We start from the raw sequence: 24878 nt of genomic DNA, 5'->3' as shown, positions 1-24878 counted from the left end.
CTGCCAGGCGAGGGGGCTGTGGGGACAGGGTAGGACGTGGATAAATCCTACAGAGACCCGGCACCTGGGGGGCTCAGCAGGTTAAGCAGCTGAGTCTTGGTTGGGGCTCAGGTCGTGGGCTCGAGCTCCGCGTGGGGCTCAGCGCGGTGTCTGCTCGCACACCCTCGCACAAATACACACCAGTCTTAAAAAAAAAAATGAGGAAGAACAGGTAAGTAGCCAAACTCGTAACAGGGCTACAGTTCAGGCTACAGAGAGGACGAGAGACACAAGCAGAGGTGTGAGAGCGGTGAAGAACGGGAAAGTGGGGTTTCGTGCCTGCAGCCCGGAGACACTGACGGGGTGAGCCGGTCCATGGCCGAGACCAGGCCGAGACCAGGCCGCAGGACCCGTGCGGTGGGTGGGGCGCTCGGTGTCCACCCTGAATCAAGTCCTCGAAGACGGGGAATAATCCCCAGGGCAGTGCTGGGCTGGGGGGTCTGTGACACCGGGGCACCCTGTGCTTAATTAGGCTTCATCCGTGTAAATTTGTGGAGCGTGGTGGCAGGTGATCAGCCCCGTCGGCACCGGGCCTGAGATGCGTCCTCCTCGTGGTGTCCTCAGGGCCAGAGGCCCTGTCGGTGGTGAAGCGTCTGCCTGTGGCTCAGCTCATGGTCCCCGGGTCCTGGGTTGAGCCCCTGCTCAGCGGGGAGTCTGTCTCCCTCTCCCACTGCCCCTCCCCGCTGCTTCTGCACTTTCTCTGTCTCTGTCTCAAAATCTTAAAACAAGAACACTAACCCCATGCGTGGGGCCCACACCCTTACAGCCCAGTGGCCTCCCAAAGGCCCCAGGGCCCAACATCATCACCTTTGGGGGTTAGGGCTTCAGCATATGAATTTGGGGGCGGGGTACAAACATTTGGACATAACACATGGTGACTGAAGTTGTGGATCACAGTGTCCTCCTCCAGGCTCTGGTCCAAACTTGACAGTGTTTGGCTCTCGCATGTCTTGCTCTGGGTTCAGGGCCTGTGCACGTGAGGAGTCCTAGGCACCTGATGGGAGGAAATCCTGGTTGGGAACGTTGTGCATTTATTTTCAACTTTTTTGAGCAGTATCCAGTGCGCTGTCCAGCAAGTGCCACTGCCTCTCCCCCCACCCCCCGCCCCTCCAAGCAGTGGGTAAGGGCTCCCTGTCCATTCTCTTTTCTTCGTTTTTTTCTTTCTTAACATTTAAACAGAATGTTTTATTGACTTTAAGTCAGCTGGGGACAAAAACCTGTGTTTATGTTCCAAGACCATTCACTTCTTTACTGATTTCAAAGTGTTCACCCATCTGGCAGATGGAAACGAGGAGCCCACACTGCACGTTCCTGATTTCAGTGAGGCTGAAGGTTTTCTCAGAAGCTCCTCAGCTCCATGTGCCCTCCCTTTACTGTTAACTGTTCTGGGATGTTAACATGCCCACTTTCGCCCTGGGTTGCTGCTTCTAGTTCACTGGTTGTCTCCAAGCTCTTTGCAAGTAATCCTTCCTTTGCTATAGGTGCTGTAAAGCGTTCTCATTAGTGGCTTAATTTTTTTCTAAGTTTTTTTTTCAAGATATTATATACTTATTTTAGAGGTGGAGAGAGTTTGAGTGGGGGGAGGAACAGAGGGAGAGGAACAAGCAGACTCCACGCCCAGTGCAGAACCCTGCCTGTGGCTCAATCCTGGGACCCTGAGATCATGACCTGAGCCAAAATCGAGTCAGACGCTCAATCGACTGAGCCCCCCAGGTGCTCCTCTGTAATCTTTTTAAAAAAATTTTATTTATTTATCCATGAGAGACATAGAGAGAGAGAGGCAGAGACACAGGCAGAGGGAGAAGCAGGCTCCATGCAGGGAGCCCAATGTGGGACTCGATCCCAGACCCCAGGATCACTCCCTGAACCAAAGGCAGATACTCAGTCGCTGAGCCACTCAGGCGTCCCCTGAAGTTCCTAATCTTAAGACCAATCTTTTTCTTCATGATTTCTCATTCTGTGTCTTACAAGATCCTTCCCACAAAGGTCACAAGGATGACCGAAGTTGTAAGGTGTTAATCTATGTGGGACAGACACTTGTGTGTTGTGGGGCAGATTCCACTCCCTTCCTCCCCACCTGGTACCTGACGCCCAGCGCCATTGTTGGAGCCTGTGACCGGCCTCCGCATGGGTAGGTGTGTCCCGGTCTGCGACTGTCTGCCGTCCCCTCCCCTCCAGTGAGCGCGGCCATCTGGGCGGCAGGGCCCTCTGTGAGGGCGCGTGGTCTCCAGGGGACACAAGCCCCCTCTTCCTGTGGCACAGGGGCCTCACTCACCTGAACCCAACCACCTGCCTCATCTGTTCTGTCCCTGTGACAGCGGTCACACAGCCGTGCCACTTTCTGGGCCTGCTATCACCCTGGCCACCACTCCCCTCTTGCCCTTCGGAGACTATCCCACACCTCGTCCCACTCTCCGAGGCCCAACCCCACTCGGAGCGTCTTCTTGGCTCATGACACACTCAGGCGAAGCAGCTGGGGACGATTCTGAACTTGTCCCCTCCCCCTCCCCCTGCAGACTTCTCTGCCCTTGTGCCCCTCCCCCCTGCCTCCCTGGGTTCTGCCCTGAATCCAGTCCCCTGGGACCTCGCTCTGTCCTTGTTCCTTTTCTTCCCTGCATTTCAGCATTTCCTCTCTTGCCTCCTTTTCTTTTGCATGTCCCCAGATTTCTTTCATATTTAGGAATCCTAGAAAAAAGACACAACCAGTTCAAAGTGCAAACACACTGATACTTTACTTAGTGTCTGTGAACCACTATAGGGAATTGGGGGGGGGAGCAGGTGACGTGCCCTCCCCGCGTCGCCCGTGCGTGCTCCACTGGATAGCTCACCTCTGTCAGCCTCAGCTGCTTCCTCCGTGTGGGGCTTTCTGAGCTCCTTCTCTAGGCCACGTAGTGTCCTGAGCACCAGACTCCACTGTCCGGTTGCTCCTAGACCCACCACGTGGCTGACTCGGGGGCTAGTTTACCTAGATGCTCAACTTAGCATCTCCACTCCCTCTCCTAGTTCTTACTATGCTCACTCCAGGTGGACCTGAGGGCTATCCTGGGCTATTCCCTCTGCACCCACTTGGCCTCTACCTCCTAAACATGCTTCCACGGTACACCTTCTCTCGCTTCATCAGTGTCTGAACTGTCCTAATGGCCTTCATGCTGGCCTCCTCCTTGGCTCTCATCCCTCCTGCAGCTACCAGTCCTTTTTTTTTTTTTTTTAAGGTTTTATTTATTTACTCATGAGAGAGACAGAGAGAGAGAGAGAGAGAGAGAGAGAGGCAGAGACACAGGCAGAGGGAGAAGCAGGCTCCATGCAGGGAGACTGATGAGTGACTCAATCCAGGGTCTCCAGAATCAGGCCCTGGGCTGAAGGCGGCGCTAAACCACTGAGCCACTGGGGCTGCCCACCAGTCCTTTTCTGTTACCATAGACACAGTAGCTTCTGCTCCTGCTCAGTTTCTCATGTTCTCCGTTGCTACTGGAGAACCTTAACTCTCTTGTCATGTGATATAGTGCCCCCCTCCCCCACCCCACCAGGCCGCAGCACTCCCAGGCCCCACAGAAAAGGACATTTCTAGTGCACAGGCACTTTACAGTCACATGACTGCACTCTTGGAAGTTAGGGTCAGTTTTCTCCAGATGGTGGTCCTGTCCCACAAATACTGGCACCAGGCTGTCTCCACGTTCCTTCAGCAGTGAGGAGGGACTTGTGTTCTCCAGGGGGTGGGGACACTTGGTGATGCCAATTTGTGGTTGGTGCTTGCACCTTACCACTTGTTCAGCTGGACAGTGAGGTCAGACATGTGAGGTGTGGCATCTATACAGGCCTCTGCCCTGGTTGAAGATCCAATGGCCCCCGATGAGTGGGCATGGGCTTCTCCCACTGCAGCCAGTGTTCCCACTTGCAGAGCTGGAAGTACGAGACACACTACAGTGCTACAAACTGTGGTGTATACAGCCTTTCTACAGGTGTGCTGAAGCATACGTTTAACATTTGCATTTGTCACTTGAACTTCCTACAGTTCTCAAATGTTCTCACATGTTCAAGTCAGATTCCCAAGTGTGTGGAAGCAAGCAGCTTCTGACATCTCTGTTACTTCTGACTTTATTTCACAGATTTTACAGTTATACAGCATGAAACATAAAATATTGAACTTTTTGCTTATTTACATGGTGTAGTTTTTAATAACACAGATTTCTTATCATGAAAGATGATACTAACTAGAACAGAAATACTGCCCATGATCGATTCAGAGATACCATAAAGTATGTTTTCATGATTTGCCCTCTGTAAGAAATTCTCCATGTACGTGTATCTAAATGTAACTACTACCCAGTTACATTCACTTTTATGTGCTACACACTCTTTCCTATCTTATTCTACAGCCTTGGGAGGAGAGTGGGGAAGGGCAGAGCTGTGTGCCCGCACCACTCCACGTGTGCTTGGAATCCGTGCTTGCTGGGGTCCTGCAGTCAGCTCAGGATCGATTGTCTTCGATGATGATAGTTCTTCTAGGGTGGGGCTCAAGTTCAACAAATATGTATCGAAATTCATATTCGCCACTTTCTGGGTTCTGAAAAATAAACATATTTCTTGGTGTAACTTCTGTCCCCAGAGCTTATGACCTGCTGCATCAGAGCCCTTGATCCTCCTAAGGCCCCCTAAAGTTCCCACAAGGTCCCCACAAAATCCACAAGGTCCCACAAGGTCCCCATACCTCCTTCACTTCAAGATGCACTGTTCCTTGCTTCCCAGGCTCGGAGCCCTCGATGTAGAACTTCACACGCATGTGTTTCAGCCCATCCTTTACATATTCAATAAAACTGCCAAGAAAATGGAAGAGCACGGCTTAAACTTCTGTCACTTAAACAAGCGCCCGAGCTTCCTAAACACATGTGAATGGGTACCTGACGTGCTGTCTCCGTCCACGGCGCGTCGCCTCCCCGTAGCCCTTCACGGGCTCCCCAAAGATGCTGATGACCTGGTGGGACAGACTCGGTGAGGCCTCCACCCTTCAAGCTTCCCAGGGAAATATGTTCTGACAAATCAAGTGATTTTTTTAAAGAAAACAAATCATTAAGCCTGGGACCCTTTCAAAATGACAACTCCACTGATGAGAAAACGGACCAAAAAAAGAACTAGGCGAAAACCCTCGGACAAGGATATATTTCCTGCAGACAATAGGGTAGGTGATTCTGCGGTGTGAGCTACAGCTTCAGGACAGGTGACTCCACTTCCCTCACAAAGACCGGGCACAACAATGGGGGCAAATGCTTAAATATAAATTTGAATGTTTTTAGTGAAATGTATCTAATGGGGTCTAATACTCAAAGCTACAATAATAAGACAACTTTCTGAGTCAGTAGAGACCGTGAAATAGAAGAACAAGTACAGGTTTCTCCAGCTATCCAAAAGTTGGCTTGACCACGTTGCTTTTAAGAAGCACCTACGCTAATACCTGTTTCTGCTAACTGAACAAAATCCAAATGCTTCTTGCTTCCATGAAATGGTGGCTGCGCCCTCGCTTTACGCTTCTGACTTATGAGAACTTTCGTGGGAGCGCACCACTTCCAGACGGCAGTGGAACCTGCAACAATCAACTGCTTAGAATAAGCCAGATCTAGAGGTATGAACCCACGATTCCTAAGGGAAAACTCACAATGACATGGACATGCAGTTCTTCCTGAATTTAAAATGCAAATACCATGGAGCCCAGGGAAAGCGGTCAGGGACCTGCGCCTACTGAGGGCACCTGCAGCCTCACGCCTCCCCCTCATAGGGTGCTGTAGCACTCCTGGGTCTGGGTGAGAAGCCACCCGCCTGGTTTTTGGTGTTGTCTGCTGTTTTCCTTCAAGACACAGGGATTGAGATTTCAGAGTTTCCACTCTGGCACTACAATGGCTGCGCTGGCTTTCTACCTGTGACTGGAAAGCATCACGGAAAGCCCCCCTTCTGGACAGGACTCGTAACAGAACATGGGCAGCTTTCCCATATGTCAGCCTCCTCCCAGGGGATGCTCTGGGCAGGCCGTGCTTCAGAGCATAAGCTTTGGAGTCACACAAACTTGGCCTCAGGTCCTGGCTGTACCATTCACAGCTCAGCAATCTCAGTTGTTACCCAATCTCTAAAATGTCAGTCTCCCCTTCTGCAAATGGCACAGTCAGTAGTATTTAACACAAATGGCTTTCATGAGATCCAAGAAAGAGGATGTGCTGAGTGCAGTGCCTGGTGCATAATGTGCCTTTAGTGTCAAGAACTACCATTATGATCATGGGGTCACTAAACTTTTTTATAAGACTAGAAATTTACCGCACGAGTTTAAAACTCTGGGAAGATCTAAGCATTTAACATCTATGACGATAAGTGACTCTCTTGTATGATTAGGATGGAAACATCGCTACACAGACCTTTAGGTGGTCTTAAGGCATTTCAAGTACAGAACAAAGAGCTAATAACATAATCACAATCCAACCGTTATGACTTTATTATTCTATAAACGTCACTAGTCTCAGAACCAATATGTGAGTTCTGTCCCCCGACCCTGGCATCTTCTCTGGATCTTCACAGTGTGTGTGACTGCATCTGGAAGACTCACCTCGGGGTGTGATCTGCATTTTTCTAAGGCTTTCCCATAGATCTTATTAGGACTGGATGAAGAAAAAAGTTCTTTGAAAATTGTGTAAAACAAGCCACCTGCGAATTATAGAAAAAGAAGATCAAGCAAATCAAGAGCAAGACAAATGTTTAGATAAACAGATTTTAGGGACAGACATTATACTTGCTGTGATCAACCTGTGACTGTGATTCCAATAAGCACCACTATCAAGTAGGTAAAATCTCTTCCAGCTTCTTTCACTGTAAAAAGAAAACACCGCTGAGTTAGAGGTGTGCCAGATGGGCAGGAATGCTCATGGCTTCAGCACTTCTGGAGGTGAGATGTGGACCCAGGACCCTATGAGGGGGTCTGCATGCATGCTGGAACAGCTGCTCTCAAGCCTCCCCACAAATCAGAACCACCTGAAGAAAGTTTTCAAAAGAATCTCAGCAGAATTCTGGGCCAAGGAATTTGTATTTTAATTTTATTTAGTAGTATAACTTTAATACTTCTTTACTTTCTAAGATGACAAAACACTTGAAACAAGTGCCCCAGGCCCTCGGCGTGAAAACATGTTACAGATTTGGCAGTGCCGGTCACATTCTGTTCACAGATGAAGTGTTTGCTTTGTTAACTGTAGTCCAAGGGATCAGCATAGGCCTCAACTCTTCCAGTCACCTTCCCACCAGGCTGCCTCCACTGGCAGAATGGAATTCAGAACAGGAATCTGCTTGGCCAGACAGAGCTGATAATCGGATGAACTTAGAATACGAAGCACCTGCTACCAACAGGTAGCGCTTGTTGGAACACAAAATGACAACAACATCTATGTAGTCTCACTTAGGATTTGTTAGGTATGTGTTACAATGTGATTGTTAGGGACCTGAGCCTTCTGGACTTTGGCTGTCCTGTAGAGTAACCACACACCATACACGGCTATGTGAGTGTTATTTTAAAGTTACGCTAACTTAAATACTCAGTCCCTCAATCACACTAGCAACATTTCAAGTGCTGAACAGCCACATGTAGAGACCTCATATGTATAGAACATCTCTGTCTCTGCGAAAAGTTTTATTTGGACAATGCTGTTGTGGACATTTTGCAAGATGTCACATTTGTCCATTCTATTTATGCCATCATATTTGTCAGAGCCCAAAGTAACAAGTGGCATGTGTGTCAAGAAGCTTGGTAAACACAGGTACTCCAAATATGGGGGATGAGGCCAAAAAACAGATCCAGAGCTCACCAACCACATGAGCAAAACCCTTAGGGGTATACTGCATGGGGCATGCTAAGGCGATCCATCTCAAATAAAAGAAACTACTGCATCCTGTATACCCTAGTGTGGTGTGTGATAGGTTCCTTTGGACGCTGTGGGCAGCATATTCCACATTTGAGAATACTGCTCCCACTCATTCGCTGAGTCACCAGGAAGGCCGTCGCCTTTGAATGGGGTCCAGATCAGACAGGACTCTGCAGCAGGACCCGTCTGCAGCGTAAGCAGCCCTATTGCTGGAGCGACGACCTGACACATGCTGTTTGACAGTCTCTGCCTCTGCCATCTGCATACAGGTTGTTCATTCATGCTGAACTTTTAATCATCCCTCACAGCCCTGTTCAGGCTATTGTGAATGAATGATCATGTATTTTACATATTCAACAGATTACAAAACAATTGCTAGGATACAGTTTTTTTTGTTAATGTTAAAAAGTATATATGCACTAAAAAAAAAGTATATGCACTGAAATGACATAGAGCAAAATATTAACAAAAGTCATCTCTGCATGGTAAAATCAAGGTGTCTGAACTCTTTGCTTCCTTTTTACTTATTTTTCCACAAATTACTGTGAAATGAAGAAATAAACAATAAATATTAAATTCATCATCTCATCTGTGAAAACCTGACTTTCCCTGACAGAAAGACATTGTGCCTTCCGTATTACATATGTTCTATCACTTCCCGTGTCACTTGGAGGTAAATGGTTTTGAACACCTTTAATTCTGTAGCGTGAAGAGTCTAACTCAACATCTGGGCGCAGCAGTCATTCAAGAGCAGTGTTGGGCTGACCTACGTTGAGTAGGTCCCCAAGGATTATGCCTCAATGCCTCAATAGTATTTCTTCTATTTATTCCACCCAATTACTCTGTATCTATTTTGTGTTCTCTGTTACTCTTTGCAGCAAACTACCATGTTTTCATTGTTTCACACTGTACCTACCTCCTCCTCATTAAGTGCATCTGTTTGTATACAGGAACTCTCTGGCACACCCGTTAGCATCTGCTCAAGTGTACGCAGAGGAAATGGAAGCTCAAGAACTACTGGTGAACGGCTGTTCTAAAGAGCACTGACCTGGGTACTAAGAAATTAAGATTAGAAGATGTGGCTTTAATTTTCCGTTGTGTGAAACTGGGGAAGTGTGCCTCACACACAGAATTTTAATGTTTGAGGGAGGGAACAGGAAACTCAACTGTGGTAAACCACATCTGTGAAGTCTACTAACTTACTATCAAGTACTCAACAACGGTTAAGTTGTAATAAAAGCTGGGAAACATCTTCTCGCCACAACTCAACAAAGTCACCCAAAAAGCAACTCTGAAATCCGAGTTCAAGTCTGTGAAGAAAACTGTGGGTCTACAGTCTCAAACTCTGAACTGTGTTGAACGGTCCTACCTTTTAATTTGTGTGAGCCGTTTTTCTACCTTTAGCCCTGAACTTGTGCGAAGGGACCCTGCTGGCTCTCGCCACGTTTGCCGATAGACTGATCACTCCCGGTACCTTTCTGTGACGTTGAGACGACGGTTTCCCCTCTCTGGCTGTGCACGGACACTTGTTTGCTGCCGTCGTCTCCTGCCCTCTGGGGGCTCTGCCTCTGCGTCCAGATGGTTTTCCGGGTGACTCCAAGGATACTCTGAGGTCGTACCGCTTTCTTTGGCTCTCGCAGACCCCAGCTCAAGCCCGACGCGGTCTTCCAGCAAGCTCTGTTAAGCACTAAGTGTGGCGGAAACAACGGCTTCCCTGACGACCTGCACAGCTTCTCCGCACACCGCGCAGCTCGTAACAAAGTACAAATCATGATCACAGAAAACCGCTCCGCTTTACAAAGGTGCCAGCGGGGAACCGCAAAGCTTCACTACCCAGTACACACCCAGCCAGAGTGTACTCAGCGCTACAGTCACATCGGTGATTCTGCACGGCTTGTTCGGCAAAAAAGTTAGCTCCCGAAAGAAGCCGTGTCCACCTCTTCTTCCCTTCTGTGCTCTTTCTACTAGAATTAAAGTGATTTAATTACCTGCCGTATTGACATTCACACACTACCCGCCATGCCTCTGCAAAGTAACCTGGGAAACCTCGGGGAGTCCTGGGAACAGTAGTCCGAGGCCCTCACTCCTCGCAGAGTTACCGCAGCGGGAAAGGCACCAGGACTACATCTCCCACAGTGCAAGGCGGCCAGACAGCGCGTGGCCTTTCCGCCACCTTCCAGAGTTCCTTGCGCATGCGCTCCACCTATTTGGCGCCAGGGTGGGCGAGGCGATCGCTCAAAGGGCGGCAATCAGCGATTACGAACTGGGTGTTCTTGCAGCCCTTTGAGAGGGCTGTAAACTGCGAAATTCCCAGTGTGACTATGGCTCTGCTGTTGCTTGTGGGGAAATGATGTAGCCTGTGCGTTTCAGTTTCCTCCCAAGGCCACCAGACGGGAGGCAGCACAAACTTCCCCAAAGCCAGCAGCTGGGGAGAGACGAGGTTGCTGCAGTGCCCCCACCAGGGACCGAAACTCAGCGGCCCGCTTGGCACGCGGCGACCTCGGCATCAGGCCGCGGGGCGTGGGAAGAAGCAGGGCCCGGAAGTTTCCAGAACCGCTCCTCGAGCCGGCGGAAGGGCGGGTCGGCCTCCGCCCCGCCTCTGCGCACGCGCGCCGGCGTCGAGTGGGCGTGGTGCGGGGCGGTGCGCTCCTGCCTCCGTCGTCGCTCCGCCTTGGGCGCTCCCGCCGGGTCTCCATGGCGACGGGACGCGGCCGACTCCTGCTGCAGCACTGGCGCGGCCTCCAGGCGCTGCATTGGCCGCCGGGCGGCGTCGGCGCGGCCCCGGGGCTGGCCGGGGAGGCCCCCGGGCCCGCGGGGTTCAGGTGACTGTCGGGGGGCCGCGGGGCAGGGCGGTACCCGGCACCTTTCCCCCTCTAATTTCACTCTCGGCTGTTCTTAGTGCAGGAGAGGTCCAGAGAACCGCGGGAGGACGTCCCCTCAACTTGGAAACGTGCGGAGACCCCAAGTCCTGATACAAGTAGCCTAGCTCCCCCCAGGGAACAGGCTTCCTCCTTCCCTTCATTCAGTTGTAGGCGCCGTGGGGAGCTGGGAGCCCTGGAGCAGCGCCTCCTGCGGGATGCGCTCCACCTGCGAGGGCAGGTGCACATCCCTGGTCTGCACCTGCGGGTCGCCACAGGGGCACGCGTTCAGAGCTCATCCCTAAAGTAGCTTGTCTCTTCTGGGGCCGGAAATCACCTTTCATTCTTTTTATTAGGCTCTGGAATCTACTCATCAAAAGGTTACCGATTTTCTCTCCCGCCCATGGTTCCTGAACCTGTAAGCAGATAATTCTGGTGGGCGGGTTGGTCTGGGAGTTTGTTTTCCTGGGGCAGAGCTTTCTGAATTTCGGATTTCGAGGCCTCCAGTGCCTTTCGTTTGGTTTCTTTTTACTCTTTCTTTTCTTCCTTCCATGGAGTTGGGGAGGGGGGAGAGTGAGGGAGAGATGGGTAGGGCAGAGGAATAGGGAGAGAGAGAATCTTATGTAGGCTCCACTGTGAGACTTCATCTCACAACCCTGAGATCATGGTGGAAGCTGAAATCAGGAGTCCACTGCTTAGTAACTGAGCCACCCAGAAGCCCCATAGGTCTGCTAGGCAAACCCTGAAGGGATGCTTATTGATAGCCACTCCTTGGTGTTCAGGCCCCTGATCCCCTTCTGCCTCTCTTCCTTGGGCACCTTGCGGCTGAAGGGTGGTCCTCTTGTTAAGTGAGAGAAGGCAACTTGGAGGAGATGGGGAAGGGGCAAGAAGCAGGATGCTGCAGCTATAATCCAGAAGGCTCTTTAGCTTAACTCCAAAGGTTGGTTGGTTTCAGAGTGAATGATCCAGTTTGTCAGAGGTGCTGTCATGGTCCCTTATGGTGAGTGGTCCCTAACTTTACAGCCATCATCTCGGTTAGTGTGCCAAGTGGAGCGACAGTATGAAGAGCAGTTTGCAACCTTGATGATTCTCTTTGCTTGCACGTCCTTGTGATTTGTAAGATACAAAGAACTCATGTGTATCATGCTTTCTAATAAACCAAATGTCTGTGTTTATGTAGAAAAAACAATTGTTATTTAACAATCGACAACTTGAATTTTGTTTTCCCGAATCTCCAGGACTACGTCCCATGTTCATCCAAGGGTCCATAACCCCGTCATGTTGGTTTTGGAAGTGGTGCTCTGCACCTTTGTATTATGGCAGTAGTTGGTTCTTGAGTGTAGCTGCAGTGCTGGATATACTGCAGGACTTGTGACAACTAAAATGGTGACAATGCCTTCAAAACTTCTGTAGGAGCATTTAAATTTGAGGTCTGAACTTTAGATAAATTTGCCACTAACACTAAAATTAGTCTTTATATATAGAGCTCTGTCAGTGGGGAGCAGAATGATTTTTATGTGATGAATCTTCTATTACTTTGTAAGTTGAGTGAACATCCTGGTGATGACGTACTTAGAGTGCCTGGCAAGGGAGCCTGCTTGTCATCCTGTGATTTGGTGAGGTCTGCATTCTTTATGGGAAGGAAAATAAGCCGCTAAAAATGATTGCAGATGGTCTAAGTGGGTGGTGATTTTTATTGTTTCACTACAGAAAAATTAGATTTTAATAAGGAATCCATGGTTCCCTTTTTAATGAAAGATGTGAATATGTGTAAATATCATGAACTGAGAAAAATGGCAGCATATTAGGTTGGCTTAATTTCGACTTGATTTAATTTCTTTGGTTTATCATATATCAAAAATCAGGCTCAGAAGATAATTTTTTAAGGTAAACTTAAAAAATATTGAATATATTCAAGGCTATCAGGCAAAATGTATTACTCGAAAACATTGTTTTCAAACAAAATGTCATCTTACTAATTATGTCAGCTAAGTATGCGCTTAATTTTGTAGACCCATAAATCTACATGAGGACATGCATGCAACTTACTGATTTGTTAATTGTGTGGCCCTTGAAAATATGCAGTTGGTTTATTTTATGGAGAAATGGAAATGTACTTTCAATATACTGAAAACCATACTAATAGGATATAGAATATAATACGGTGAGAAGAGCTCTGGAAGGACAGTCAGGAGATGAGTCTCTTGGGCTCTGGGCCTCTGTCTTGGGACCTCAAATGAATCCCTGTGATTGCCTTGTTAGAACTTCGGTAATCTTTGATTTGTCAAATATGGACATATGAAATCTATTTTATTTATGGAAAAGCAAAACAGCAACAGATAGGCTGTATTTCTCAAACAGGTGCCAGTGGGCAGGTAATGCATGGGGCATTCTCCTGCGATGTAAAATTAATGCAGTGGCTTTGGGGAAAAATGTTAAGTAGTTCAACTGTAGGTAATATAATCCATTTGTTATATTAGCACAGCCACCAACAAATTATCCAGTAAAGTGCATCATTTGTATTAATTTTTAAAAATTTTTATTTATTTATGATAGTCACAGAGAGAGAGACAGAGACAGAGACAAAGGTAGAGGGAGAAACAGGCTCCATGCACCGGGAGCCCGACGTGGGATTCGATCCTGGGTCTCCAGGATTGCACCCTGGGCCAAAGGCAGGCGCCAAACCACTGCGCCACCCAGAGATCCCTGTATTAATTTTTAAGATAAAGTAAGAGACTTCAAAGAACTTTTGAGCTCTCTGCAGGCTGTGCCCCCAGATTTCAGAGCAGCTGGCACTCCACTGCACCTGCCTAAAGAAAGGATTGTGCTATCAAACTGTGAATCCAAACCTTGTGTATGGGATTTTCAGTTTTGAAATTAAAACAACAAAAATCCCACAGTTTATTCCATATTCAATATATTAAGAAATAATAGAAAACACATGGAGTTCTGTCCTTTCAGCTTTCTAGCCCCCATTTAAAAACCGCCACCCAAAAACCTCATAGCTTTTTGCAGCCACCACCCAAAAACCTCATAGCTTTTTGCATACATACAAAAATGTATATGGTCTTTTTTCCATACCTTCTTTCTTTGTGTGTGTGTTTACTTCTTCTCGTAAGGGACAAATTAAAAAATATTATGTGATATATCTTGATATAACCTGATTTTTTTCAATTCATAGGTTATTAATTTAGCAGGTATTTATCAATTGCCTCTCTATGCCAGGCATGTTGTGGGTGAACAAAACTCATGCAAAAGACCTGCCAGTGTGGAGCTTATAATTCCAGTGATAGCAGGCAGAGGAGATAAGATGTGTATGTAGTGAAGGATGGTGATATGTGCTGAGGAGAGAAATAAGGAGAGGGCCTAGAGTGTGTGTGGGTAGTATGGATTGGAGTTTTAGAGAACATGGCCAAAGGAATTGTCAGTGAGTTGGTGACATTTGCATGAATACCTGAAGGAGATGGAGGCATGAGCCATGCAGACACAAAGACGTAATGAGCTTGTTTCTATCTCAGACACTTTTTTCTGTGCTGAAAATGTACATTTTAATTGGCTGAGCATTGTTCACTGTATGTAGCCACACTGTTGAACCAATCCCTATACCGACTCTGGAAGTTTGTCAGTGTAGGCAAGTCTGAGATGGACTTTCTCCAGCAACATTTTTGGGCTCATTTTCTTGCTTTGGGATATATTTGTACAAGTGAGATTCCTGGCTTAAAAAAAAATACAAGTGCCTTTTAAGGATCTTGATAAACACTACCAGATTTGGCTTTCCTTACTGTTTATACCAATTTATGCTCCCAGCAGTGAATGAGATGTTCTTTATGTGGTCTTTGCCAGTTTGCTAGATTGAAACTGATCGATACAGTGTATTAATTTACTTTTCTTCGACTCCTGTGGAAAGGACTTAGGGTAATAGATTTTATTTCTTTTGACAATTTTTGATTGCGGAAACATGTATGGCAAAAAGCTGTTGTCAATTTACTAATGCTTTTAAACAAATTTATATTTGAGCGATCCCAGCAGTATTCATTTAAGTTAAAGAAGCCTTCCTCAGTCTTCATACAATGTGTAATACAGACTCTGGGAGTTCTTAGCATGACCATTCATACTGGCAGGGGTCTAAGGGTCACTGTATGGAAAATCCAGGCAGACAGTGGATTTGATGGAGGAGTTATAGGAATGCCTTTTACTTAAAACTTATATGTTAGAAACCTCTATGAACTAAAGATATTTGATCTTTGATTATGTAATATAGGTTGGTATAGAATTTACAACAAGTAAACCAGTTAAAATAAGGAGTGCTCTTAAATCATTTAAAAATGTATATTGTTTAACAGTTGTGTTAAATGGTGCCCTCCCCCCCATTCACGTCTACTCAGAAGCTTAGGGTATGATTTTATTTGAAAATAGGGTGTTTGTAGATGTAGTTACAATGAAGTCACACTTGGTTAGGGTGGATCCTAAATCAAATGTGACTGATGTCCTTAGAAGAAGAGATGAAGACACACACCGGGAAGATGGCTGGGCAAAGATGGGGCAGAGATAAGAGTTAGTCATCTTAGTTGCCGCAAGCTAAGGAAAAGCAAGGATTGTCAGCAACCACCAGAAACTGGAAGAGGCAAGGAAGGGTTCTTCTGTAGAGACTTTGTGGAGGGAGCATGACTGTCCCAACACCTTGACTTTGGACTTGTGGCCTCTAGGACTCTGAGACAATACACTTCTGTTGTTCTTAGCTACCTAGTTTAAGTCAGTTTGTTAAGAGATTCCTAGGACACTAATACAATTAGGAAATTGTATTTTACTTCTTATTACTGTGTTAGAGCCAGGTCAGTGGAGTTGAAGATTTTCTCTTGTGGAAATCTTTGCTTAAATAATACTTTCAACAGAAATACAAAGATCTACTGCATAGGTGGAATGCTCTGAAATAAGGGGTGGGAGTGTTACAGAACTTTCCAGAGTAGGGCCTCTTCTGCCCCTCTCCCTCCACTTCCTGTTCTGGAACACACAGATTGCAAACCGCTGGTTGTGTCCAGCTTCTTTGCGTTCCCAGGGACTCCCTGGCTAGGAGTCAGGTAAGACAAAAGGCACATTGACTGTCTTCTGCTGAAGCTGGAATGGAGAAGCATGGGCAGCCAGCATTTTACCTTGGCGAATTTGTTACCCTCCAGGATCTAGAAAGGTTTCCTGTGTTCCCCCTCTCCTGTGTTGACAACAGTGCCAGCATGCAGATTCTAGCCAGTGTTTATTGAGGGCTTATCATGGGCCCTTCATTATGATGTTTCTGAAGAGAAAAACCTATAAAGCGGGGACAGACATTCTCTGGATGCTCAGAAGCCCCTGGGGAGTCATCAGGCAATTTGAGTGCTTGTGGATGTGCACTTCATGGGGCACATGGTTCCACCGTAGGTTTCAAGCTGTGCTGGGTTGTGGGTGATTCAGTCCCATGCCTCCTAGGGGCAGGCCGTGCTTGGGTGCTAAACTCTTGGTGAACAAAGTACATTCTCAGAGCAATGACATACTGGTGAACTGGATGTATGGAATGGATATCCACTCTAGATTTTAGTCACATGCTGGGTGGGAGGTGGGTCAGTAGTTTGGTTTGTGTGTGTGTGTGTGTGTGTGTGTACATGGTAAAGAAGAAGCTTCAGGACCTTCCCAAGAGAAGTAGCATATCCACCAGTAGCTCTGTCTGTGGGCTGCTGCCTAGAAAATGAGGGTTTTGGGCTCCATGCCTTACTGGGGTTTCAGATCCCTATCAAACTTCTGTCGAGCAGTGCTGGTTTTGAGGGTGATTTTAATAAAAAATTAGGAACTTCTGAAAACTGCATAAAATACACCTTATTATATTGAACCTTAAAAGCCATTGATTGTAAGAGTTACAATTTTTTTGTACTGCTAAAATGAAAAAAAAAAAAAAAAGATGGCCAGTTAAAATATATTCCATTGAATCTGAGATATTTAAAATGTGAAAAAAAAATTGAGGATGAGTATTTGGTATTTCTGCAGCTGTGATTGCCAGAGCTAGGGTTGGATTCATCATCCCTTAAGACCAGCAAAGTTGTAGATTGTGTGGGCAGTTCTGGTTTGCAAATCTAAAGGTTTTCTTACCTGATTGATGCTGTTTTCATTAGGTTTCTGCTATGGTATTGTTGAAGCTGGCCAGGTGATACATTTTATGTTTATCCTTTTATTCCATTAAATAAGTCTTATTTAATATCTTTGATATGTTGAAAGCCTACAAAAGCAAATATTTAATCTTGTTGTTTACTTGATCTTAGTCAACAGGCCAGAAGTGATGAATCTTATGTTTAAAACATATCAGAGTAAGTCCAGTTACCAGGTTTTACGGACTCAGGACATGGAATATTTCACAGTCTCTTGCCTGCGCCCGCCCTTCCTTCCTTCCTTCTTTCCTTCCTTCCTTCCTTCACATGATGCAATTTTACAAGGAGTCATTCTTGGAGTTTATGAATCCTCTACAGTTTTGTAGAGGGAACTGGACAGTTCGCCTGTCATGATTTCACTTTTCTGTGCTTACTTTCAGGAAGAGACCGGGCACCAGATACGCAGGCACTGCCGCCCTGAAGCAGTGTGCTAGGCGAGGAAGGCACTACAAGCAGCCCTCTGCTGACCATCCTGCATCTCTGGAAAGGTGAGTCACAGTAGTTGGTGCTCTCCTGGAGGCCCCAGGGGTGGAGCTTGTAGAGAAAGTTTCAGTGCTGTACATAGCAAGCTGCTGTTCTTAGCCGAGAATAGAATTGCGTAGGAAGAAAGTACAACATGGAGAGTTTGCTGTGAGTCATCAGCCTGTCACCACTGTCATTATTAGACTAGGTTTATGAAGTGAACTTCTAAAAGTGACAAGTCAATTTTCCTCCTTAAAAAAAAATTCTTCAAAATTATTCACTTTCTAGTTGATAAAGACCCTTGAAACAGTGGAAAGAAGATGAAAAAGCTCCAGAGGTCTCTGGATTTTTTTAGTGTTCAATGCTTTGGGAGCCCCTTGTGCCATGGCAAGGTTCTGCACTGTGACCTCGGCAACAGGATCTGTAGAATCCTTTCTTTGAACTAATTATTTGAAATCGGTGCTGAGATGCCCATGGATTTGTAGTGCACTGACACTCGTGGGACCCAACCCTGTGCTGAGCATTGTGTGAAGCCCTAAAAGCATGGCGTTCCGGTAGACATGTACGGTGGGGAGAGTAGGGCTCACAGAGTCTGCACATTGCAAAATTCAGATTCAAACATAAGTTCCTTGTTTTCAAGTTTTGGGCTTTGACACTATAACTCAGCTCACAGAGTACATATTTTCAGTGTATTCTTTAAAAGAAATGAAAACCAAAAAAAAAAAAAGTTAATTAAGGACAGCAATTTAAGCTTTAAACCCTATACTCTGTGAATATGATCTGTCATCCAATAATGTGATGTAGGAACTAGAACAAATACTCGATTGGTTCATCCATCCATTAAACATTTGAGGATCTTCTCTGTACTAGATACTGTGCTCTGACACTTGGAGCTTCTTGGATTGTCCTGCCTCTCTCTCACTTTCTTCCTCCCCCCAACCCCCCCTCTACCTGCTGTGGTATAAAATGATTAGAATCCAGCACAAGGTAACCCAGTGGAAACCTTATGAACCATAATGAAGACTGTCTTTGCTCTCTACTATTCTAACTATGGAGTGGGGGGTTTTCTGCTTTTGCTTAGAAGTACAGGGAGAGCCCCCACCCCATTATGTTAGTCTGCTGGGTAGGGGGTGGGGGTTAGTCTCTAAGGGCCTTTGAGTAGGATTTTAGTCCAACTCAATAATTCTCCCCGGATAGGATTTGCCAGATACCACTCTGGAATGTTTTCTTACATTTTTTTTGGATTATAATTATTTAAAAAATAATAACTATGAGTTTTTGTGAAATAGTTAAATCAAAATATGAAAACTATGTGCAGCAGGTCATCCCAATGGTCACAAAATGTGTTTTCTTGCAACTTTGCCATCTATGCATTAGCAACCTTTTGTCACTAAAAGCATCTGATTTATTGACTCTGAGTGTAAGGAATTTCATTTGGTGGGAGGGATTTAATTAACCCCAGGCAAAACTGCTTGTTTAAACCATCAGAGAGTCTCTGGTCGAATATCTCTGAAGCTTTTGAGTTGGGGTAGCTCTGACTAGTGACATGGGTCTGGTCTGTCTTGTATTCTTCATCTTTTCTCTGAGGGAGTCCACATCATTCTTTCTCAGTATTATCAGAATCTTAGGACTGATTATTTCCCTATGACACATTTTATTTTCATCATAATTAGAAAATTTAAAATAGTTGAAATCACAAGTGGAGAGATTAGGGGCAAGCCATTTTAAATTGGCCAAAGGGTCAATTCCTTTGGTTCCTCATCCCCTGGCCCCTGCCCTCTCCCCGTGACAGTCTTCTATGGCTTGCTTTCCTTCAGCCTCAGAGAATGCAGCTCAATGTCATTCATTTAGGTTATAAATGAAAAGGCAAAAGGGAGTTCAGAAAATCTTACAGGGCTTGGAGTCTCTTAAAACCTAGAGGAAGGTCTTAAGTGTGAGGAAGAAGAGAGTATGTGAGGGTGGTATGGGGTAGGTGGAAAATAAGTGGGTATTTTCTATTCCAGTTCCTTTGTTTTTTTGAGGAGGACGAGGATTCTGTGGTTTATTATTATTATTTTTTATTAATAGCTAAGAATGCATTCTTTTTCTCTTATTTCCTTTTATCTCACCAAAGAATAATGCATACTTTCATGAGGGAGTAAGGAAATCCTGTCTCTTGATCCATTGTGTGTGCATATAAGTAACATGCCAAGGAAGTTAGCTCCCTGTACCCTTGAGTCTCTGGATTTGTTCAGGTCATGAGGATTGTGGTAGCCAGGACATTTCAGTTGAGAAACCAGTGTAAGATAAGGGTCAGTTTGCCTCTCGTACAGGAAGGGTGCTGCTCACCTTCTGTCTGGAGATGAACAGCCGGTGGTTTTCTGGTTAACTTGTAGCTCAAATGCTTGATTCTTCCCCTCTCTCAGTATGCCTTCAGAAATCTTGCTGAAGATCTTTTCCTACCTGGATGCTGTGACCCTGCTGTGTACTGGATGTGTGAATAGGCGCTTTTACCATCTGGCCAATGACAAGTAAGGAGAAAACCAGATCTCTCTGTCGTCTTTTGATAGCATTTTGATGGAAGTCATGAAAACTAGTAAGACCATTTTAACCATTTTTAATATTTAGGAGAATTAATTTTGAAAGTGTTTTTAGTCACAGATGTAATATGTCTAATGCTTTAAGTGATCAATTGACATTTTCAGGGATTTGTATTTATATGCTTAAAAAAAAAGGAATACCTTTGCATGAACTGAAAAAGATCGAACTTGTTATTGATGTAGCTGTTGTCTCATGTACGGAAGAATACATCTCTGTGTCAGTAGGCACACAAGTGTGGGTTCAAAGGAAAGAAGTATGCCCTTGACAGTCATTCTAGAATGGACGCAGAGCAGTTTTGGTGTCTCTTTCTTAATGACTCTTAATAAGAGATGAAGACATTCACTAAAGCAAAGTGTAGCAAGGCATTGTTCACGAAAGAGGTCATTTAAATACTCCAAAATATAGCTTTTTGGAGGGTTCTTACTTTAAGGATAGAACTCCAATTACTCCATAAGCCAATAACTTATAAATTGCTTAGTTTCTCTTAATATCACCTTTCCCGACTGACTTTCACAGGCTCATGTGGTATAGGCACTGAGCCCTCATTCATTTGGGGCTATACCTCTAGTAATCTTCGTTTTGTACTTTAATTATGAATTATGTGCCTATCCCACATTTCTTGGGAGTTGTCCCTTAAAAATCTGAGCTTCTGATGAAATTACCCTTATGTTTATTTTCTTGTTATAGGAAATATCTTAATTGCATCTGTTGAATTTTATTTTATTTTTTATTTTTAAAAATATTTTATTTAGAGAGCGAATGCATGCACAAGCCTGAGCCAGGGGGCGGGGGGAGAAGGCAAGAATTTCAAGCAGGCTCTACCTTAAGCATGGAGCTTGACAAGGGGTTAAATCTCACTCCCCCAAGACTGTGACCTGAGCCAAAATCAAGAGTCTGGCACTCAGCTGACTGAGCCATCCATGCACCCTTGCATATGCTGAATTTTATTTGTAAGAGTCATAGTCTGATTTTATAGTTAGACTTCAAAAAGGGCATATTTAATGATTGGATGGGTAAACAATAAATGTTTTGGGGGAGTGTTTTAAGCATTACTTCTGGAGAGGGCAGGAGTACCTATTGTAGCCAGTCATACTGATGACTAATAGGGAGGCCTGTATGGAGGGTAGGGGTCTCCCTGAAGCCCTCCTTACATCAGCGGGGGCTGCCTCCTTGCTGCACACGTCGCATCCCACAGCAAGAGCACCAGGCTCCACCTGCGTGGAGGTAACGGGGAAGCGTGGGTCAGGCTGGATCTGGATCATCATGTGGGGTGTTTATTTTCCAGCACCCTGGGAAACACTGTTTATCAGAATATTAAATTGGCCCCATTTTGTCAACAGCTTGTTTGATTGAAGTTTTTCTGTGCCTGACTGGTAGAGTAGCTAAATACGTTCTTGTCCTCAAAATCACCTTTGTTTTTTAACGGGATGAGGCATTGGGTGATCAGAAATGAATGTGTTTGGGTTTTGAGTACTTGTTAAATGCATCTTATACTTGACATTTGTATTTTATCAAGTATCAGGTGGAACAATCTGCACAGTCTATTCTGTAAAATGTTCTGTTTAGACTTCACTTACAGTAAATACAGTAATCTAATGAGTTGAAAGTGGTTCTTCATACAGGTGTTGGGTGTAGTTGTAACTGAAGGTGTGTGGGGTTCGGGCTCTGCTCCTTCCATCCCATTTCCTCTTTTGTAATTCAGGAGTGCTGGCGCATGGACAAGAATCGAGTCAGCTTTAGGTCATGTGGCGCCAATGTGAGAAATTTGGGAACACTTATGTGGAGTAAAATGAGTAGAATAAATTTGAAGGAGATGTGAACAAGCTTTTATGTAAAGGGAGTTTTTAAAAATGCCTACTCAAGAGATTTTGGTGAAACAGTTTCAGATTTACCTAGATGTACTCAAGTAATCATCATTTTACACTCTTAGCTCACATCTGAAAGTCCAGAAATTTCTGAACTGAGAAAATAAACACCTTAGGGCAGAAAGTTTGGTGTGAAATGATTCTGTGGGGTGAGATATGATTTGAAAATGCATGCTACTTAAGGATGTCAGCGGGGGTCTGATTCCGTGTGTGTTGGGAAGTGCGTGCACTGCCTGGATCAGGGAGACACGTCTGCAGGTCGAGTGTCCGCCGAGTGCACCTTGCTGTCGTGGTGGTGACTGGCTGGCCCCCAGAGTGCGTGGCATCTCCAGTGGATCTCAGGCAGTGCGGGGCCATCCTCTTCTGCGGGCATTGCCTTCACCTTGCTGCCTTTTGGCCACTGGCCACTTCATCCCATGCTGAACTAAACAGAAAGGTAGAGACACAAATGAGCAGATTATTACATTTATTTCTGTAAAGCTCACTTTTTGCTGTTGGAAATGGACTTTAGCCATGGCTCAGTTCCCCCAAAGAAGAAGTTTGCTTCTTTCCCTGGAGGAGAGCATTGGCTCAGAGAGAGGTGTCTTGGGCTCCCTTGGGTCCCTGCCAGCTGCTGCTGCTCCCATGGCTTCTCCTGGGCCTCTCAGTGTGACAGGTGGGAGGAGCACAGGCTCTGCGTTGGGGCTGAATTTAAATTCAACCTTGCGGCTGATGGGCTCTCTGAATTTAGGCGAATTACTTGGTTTCTTCAAGTTCATCTCTTTGTCCCTGAAGAGGCTGAGAAGCACAGGGGATGGATGTGTGAGTTCTGGTTGAGGCTGTGAGGGTCCAATCCTGGGTCTTCTGTTTCCTCAGCATCCACAGACCCGTCTGGGCCACATCTTCACATTGGGGCCTCATTACATTGTCCAGTGGGGACAATGATAGTGGCTACTTCATGGATTTGTTGATGATTAAAGTAGTTGCTGTTTACCAAATGCTCAAATAATGCTTACCACAGTGCTCAGAAAACATTGTTGTTATTTTTTTCATTCATTGTGTATTTTCTTCTCTTTGTGCAAGCATTATATGTCCTTGTGGAAAAATTAAAACATAGAAATAAAAAACATTCAATTCCATTCTGCTGACATTTCTGTCTGTGTGTATGTACATATGGTTCCTTTCCGACCTTTATTTTTTTTATTTTTATTTTTTTTAAGATTTTCTTTATTTGTTCATGAGAGAGACACACACAGAGAGAGAGGCAGAGACACAGGCAGAGGGAGAAGCAGGCTCCACGCAAGAAGCCTGACATGGGACTCGATCCTGGGTCTCCAGGATCACACCCTGGGCCAAAGGCAGGCGCCAAACCGCTGAGCCACCTGGGCTGCCCCCTTTCCAACCTTTAAAAAATATATCTACCTAAGATAACACAGTAGGAGTCACCTTGTATATTTCTTATTATTTTTCTGTAATCTCTCATTCCATTATTGCTTTAGGACAGCAGTGGTTTGGATGATGCCAAATATCGTGAGATCACTCATTTTAACTTGACCCTGGGAAACAAGCTTTTCCTTTTAGTATGTGTTTCTGGGGTTGGTGAATCTGAAACACTTAACCTCAAACTGCAGTTCACTTTAACACATGAGCAACTGTAAACGTTTGATTTATTCATGGACTAGGACTATTTACAAACGATTGTGCATCTCTACGGTAATATATTGCTACTGCAGGTATATGACAGTGTCTCATAGTTAACATAGTTCCTCTTCTCCCCCAGTTTTATTTGGATCAGAATCTATTCAACTGCCTTTTCACCTAAAAGATCTAATTGGCAAGTTAATTCAGCAGAGAAGACCGCTGTATCTATGAACTTACTGTCGGTTGAGGATAAAGAAGCTGGATATTGGAAGAAAGAATATATTACAAAGCAAAGAGCATCTGTAAAAGCAGCGCTAGCACGGGTTCTCAAACCTGTCAACCCTTACACAGGCCTTCCAGTTAAAACCAAAGAGGCCCTCAGGTACACAGCATCCTCTTGATCAGTGGGTATCGTGGTTACTTGCGGGTACTATTTAACATTTATACGCATGTCACTTTAAAAAGAATGATGGTGTAAACTCAGGGTATTGTGTGTATAAGGACATAGGTACAATTTGTCCTGTGAGGGACTGTCTCTTGAGATATTCGTGTGTTTCTGTGCATCTTATTAGCTATATAGTATTTCCATATACCATAGAAATGGTCTGAAGTTTTATGAAAAGCAGAAATAACTAGTAATCTGCTGTCATAAAGCGACAGCATCCAAAGCATCCTTGCTTCTGGGCAGAACTTTGCCTTGTCTGTGTTTTGCCACTTCTGAGAACATGGTAGATGTTCAGTGATTTTTAGATGAGGAGAAAAAGTCTAAAGAGAGGATCATTGATGAACTGAAAATTTGTGCCAGGTACTTTCTAAGAACTTCAACTTTGGCTTTTCAGGAACTAGATACTTTAGAGATGATGTGTGAAATTGACCTTAGCACTTTTTTTTTTTCCTGCAGCAAGACAAACATTTTTAGTTTTTCTTTCTCCAGACTATCTGGTTTAGGTTGGGTAATTATATTGAAAGAAAAAAATGGAAAAGAATACATCATGCAGCACATTGACCTTTTGATAAATGATTCATCAGTGACAATTATATGGTATGGCAGAAACTGGCCACAGCTAGCCACATTGTCAACCTTAGATTTGTGTGGTGTGACGCCAGTTTTTATGGACCGGTCTAAACCCCCCTCCAAAAATGGGTAAGTACTAACTCAACAGAACCTTTGGATGAGAACATCTTATATGTAAATACTAGTTGCCATTAATCTTGTAATTTAAGAATACTATTAGTCTTGTACTTTAAAAATACCACCAGTGCATCTTAAAGGCTTCTTTTGCAATGTGGATCACTATAGAATAGAAAAAGAATGGATTTATAACATTTATGATTAGATCTAAATTTAGGTTCTTCACACCTTGGGTTATCTATAACAGAGAATAGTATTCTAGT

At 45.1% G+C, this 24878-nt stretch overlaps 2 protein-coding genes across 6 annotated transcripts in view; one reads left to right on the top strand and one right to left on the bottom strand.

The window, feature by feature from the left end:
• Window positions 1-4118: 4118 nt before the first annotated feature.
• TIMM21 (translocase of inner mitochondrial membrane 21) lies at window positions 4119-9956 on the bottom strand. Its single transcript, XM_041739873.1, has 6 exons — window positions 9403-9956; window positions 6823-6885; window positions 6626-6723; window positions 4938-5011; window positions 4748-4853; window positions 4119-4603 (listed from the first exon to the last, which is right to left on the bottom strand). The coding sequence occupies exons 1-6, from the start codon at window positions 9698-9700 to the stop codon at window positions 4508-4510; spliced, it is 735 nt and encodes a 244-aa protein (XP_041595807.1). The 5' UTR covers window positions 9701-9956; the 3' UTR covers window positions 4119-4507.
• Window positions 9957-10140: 184 nt separating this feature from the next.
• The window catches only part of FBXO15 (F-box protein 15), a 47749-nt gene continuing 33011 nt past the window's right edge, over window positions 10141-24878 (top strand). For 2 of the 5 annotated variants that reach the window (XM_041739868.1, XM_041739872.1), the window contains exons 1-5: window positions 10141-10750; window positions 17337-17444; window positions 19824-19928; window positions 23623-23865; window positions 24385-24627. In XM_041739868.1, coding sequence (XP_041595802.1) covers window positions 10623-10750; window positions 17337-17444; window positions 19824-19928; window positions 23623-23865; window positions 24385-24627 — 827 coding nt within the window. In that variant the 5' untranslated portion in view covers window positions 10141-10622. The remainder of the gene's footprint in view (window positions 10751-17336; window positions 17445-19823; window positions 19929-23622; window positions 23866-24384; window positions 24628-24878) is intronic. The other 3 variants (XM_041739870.1, XM_041739869.1, XM_041739871.1) reach the window with 3 other exon arrangements.

The sequence above is a fragment of the Vulpes lagopus genome, chromosome 24 (genome assembly GCF_018345385.1).
Source record: "Vulpes lagopus strain Blue_001 chromosome 24, ASM1834538v1, whole genome shotgun sequence".
Lineage (NCBI taxonomy): Eukaryota > Metazoa > Chordata > Mammalia > Carnivora > Canidae > Vulpes > Vulpes lagopus.
Note: the sequence above shows the minus strand (reverse complement) of the source record. Positions and strands in the feature narration are given on the sequence as shown.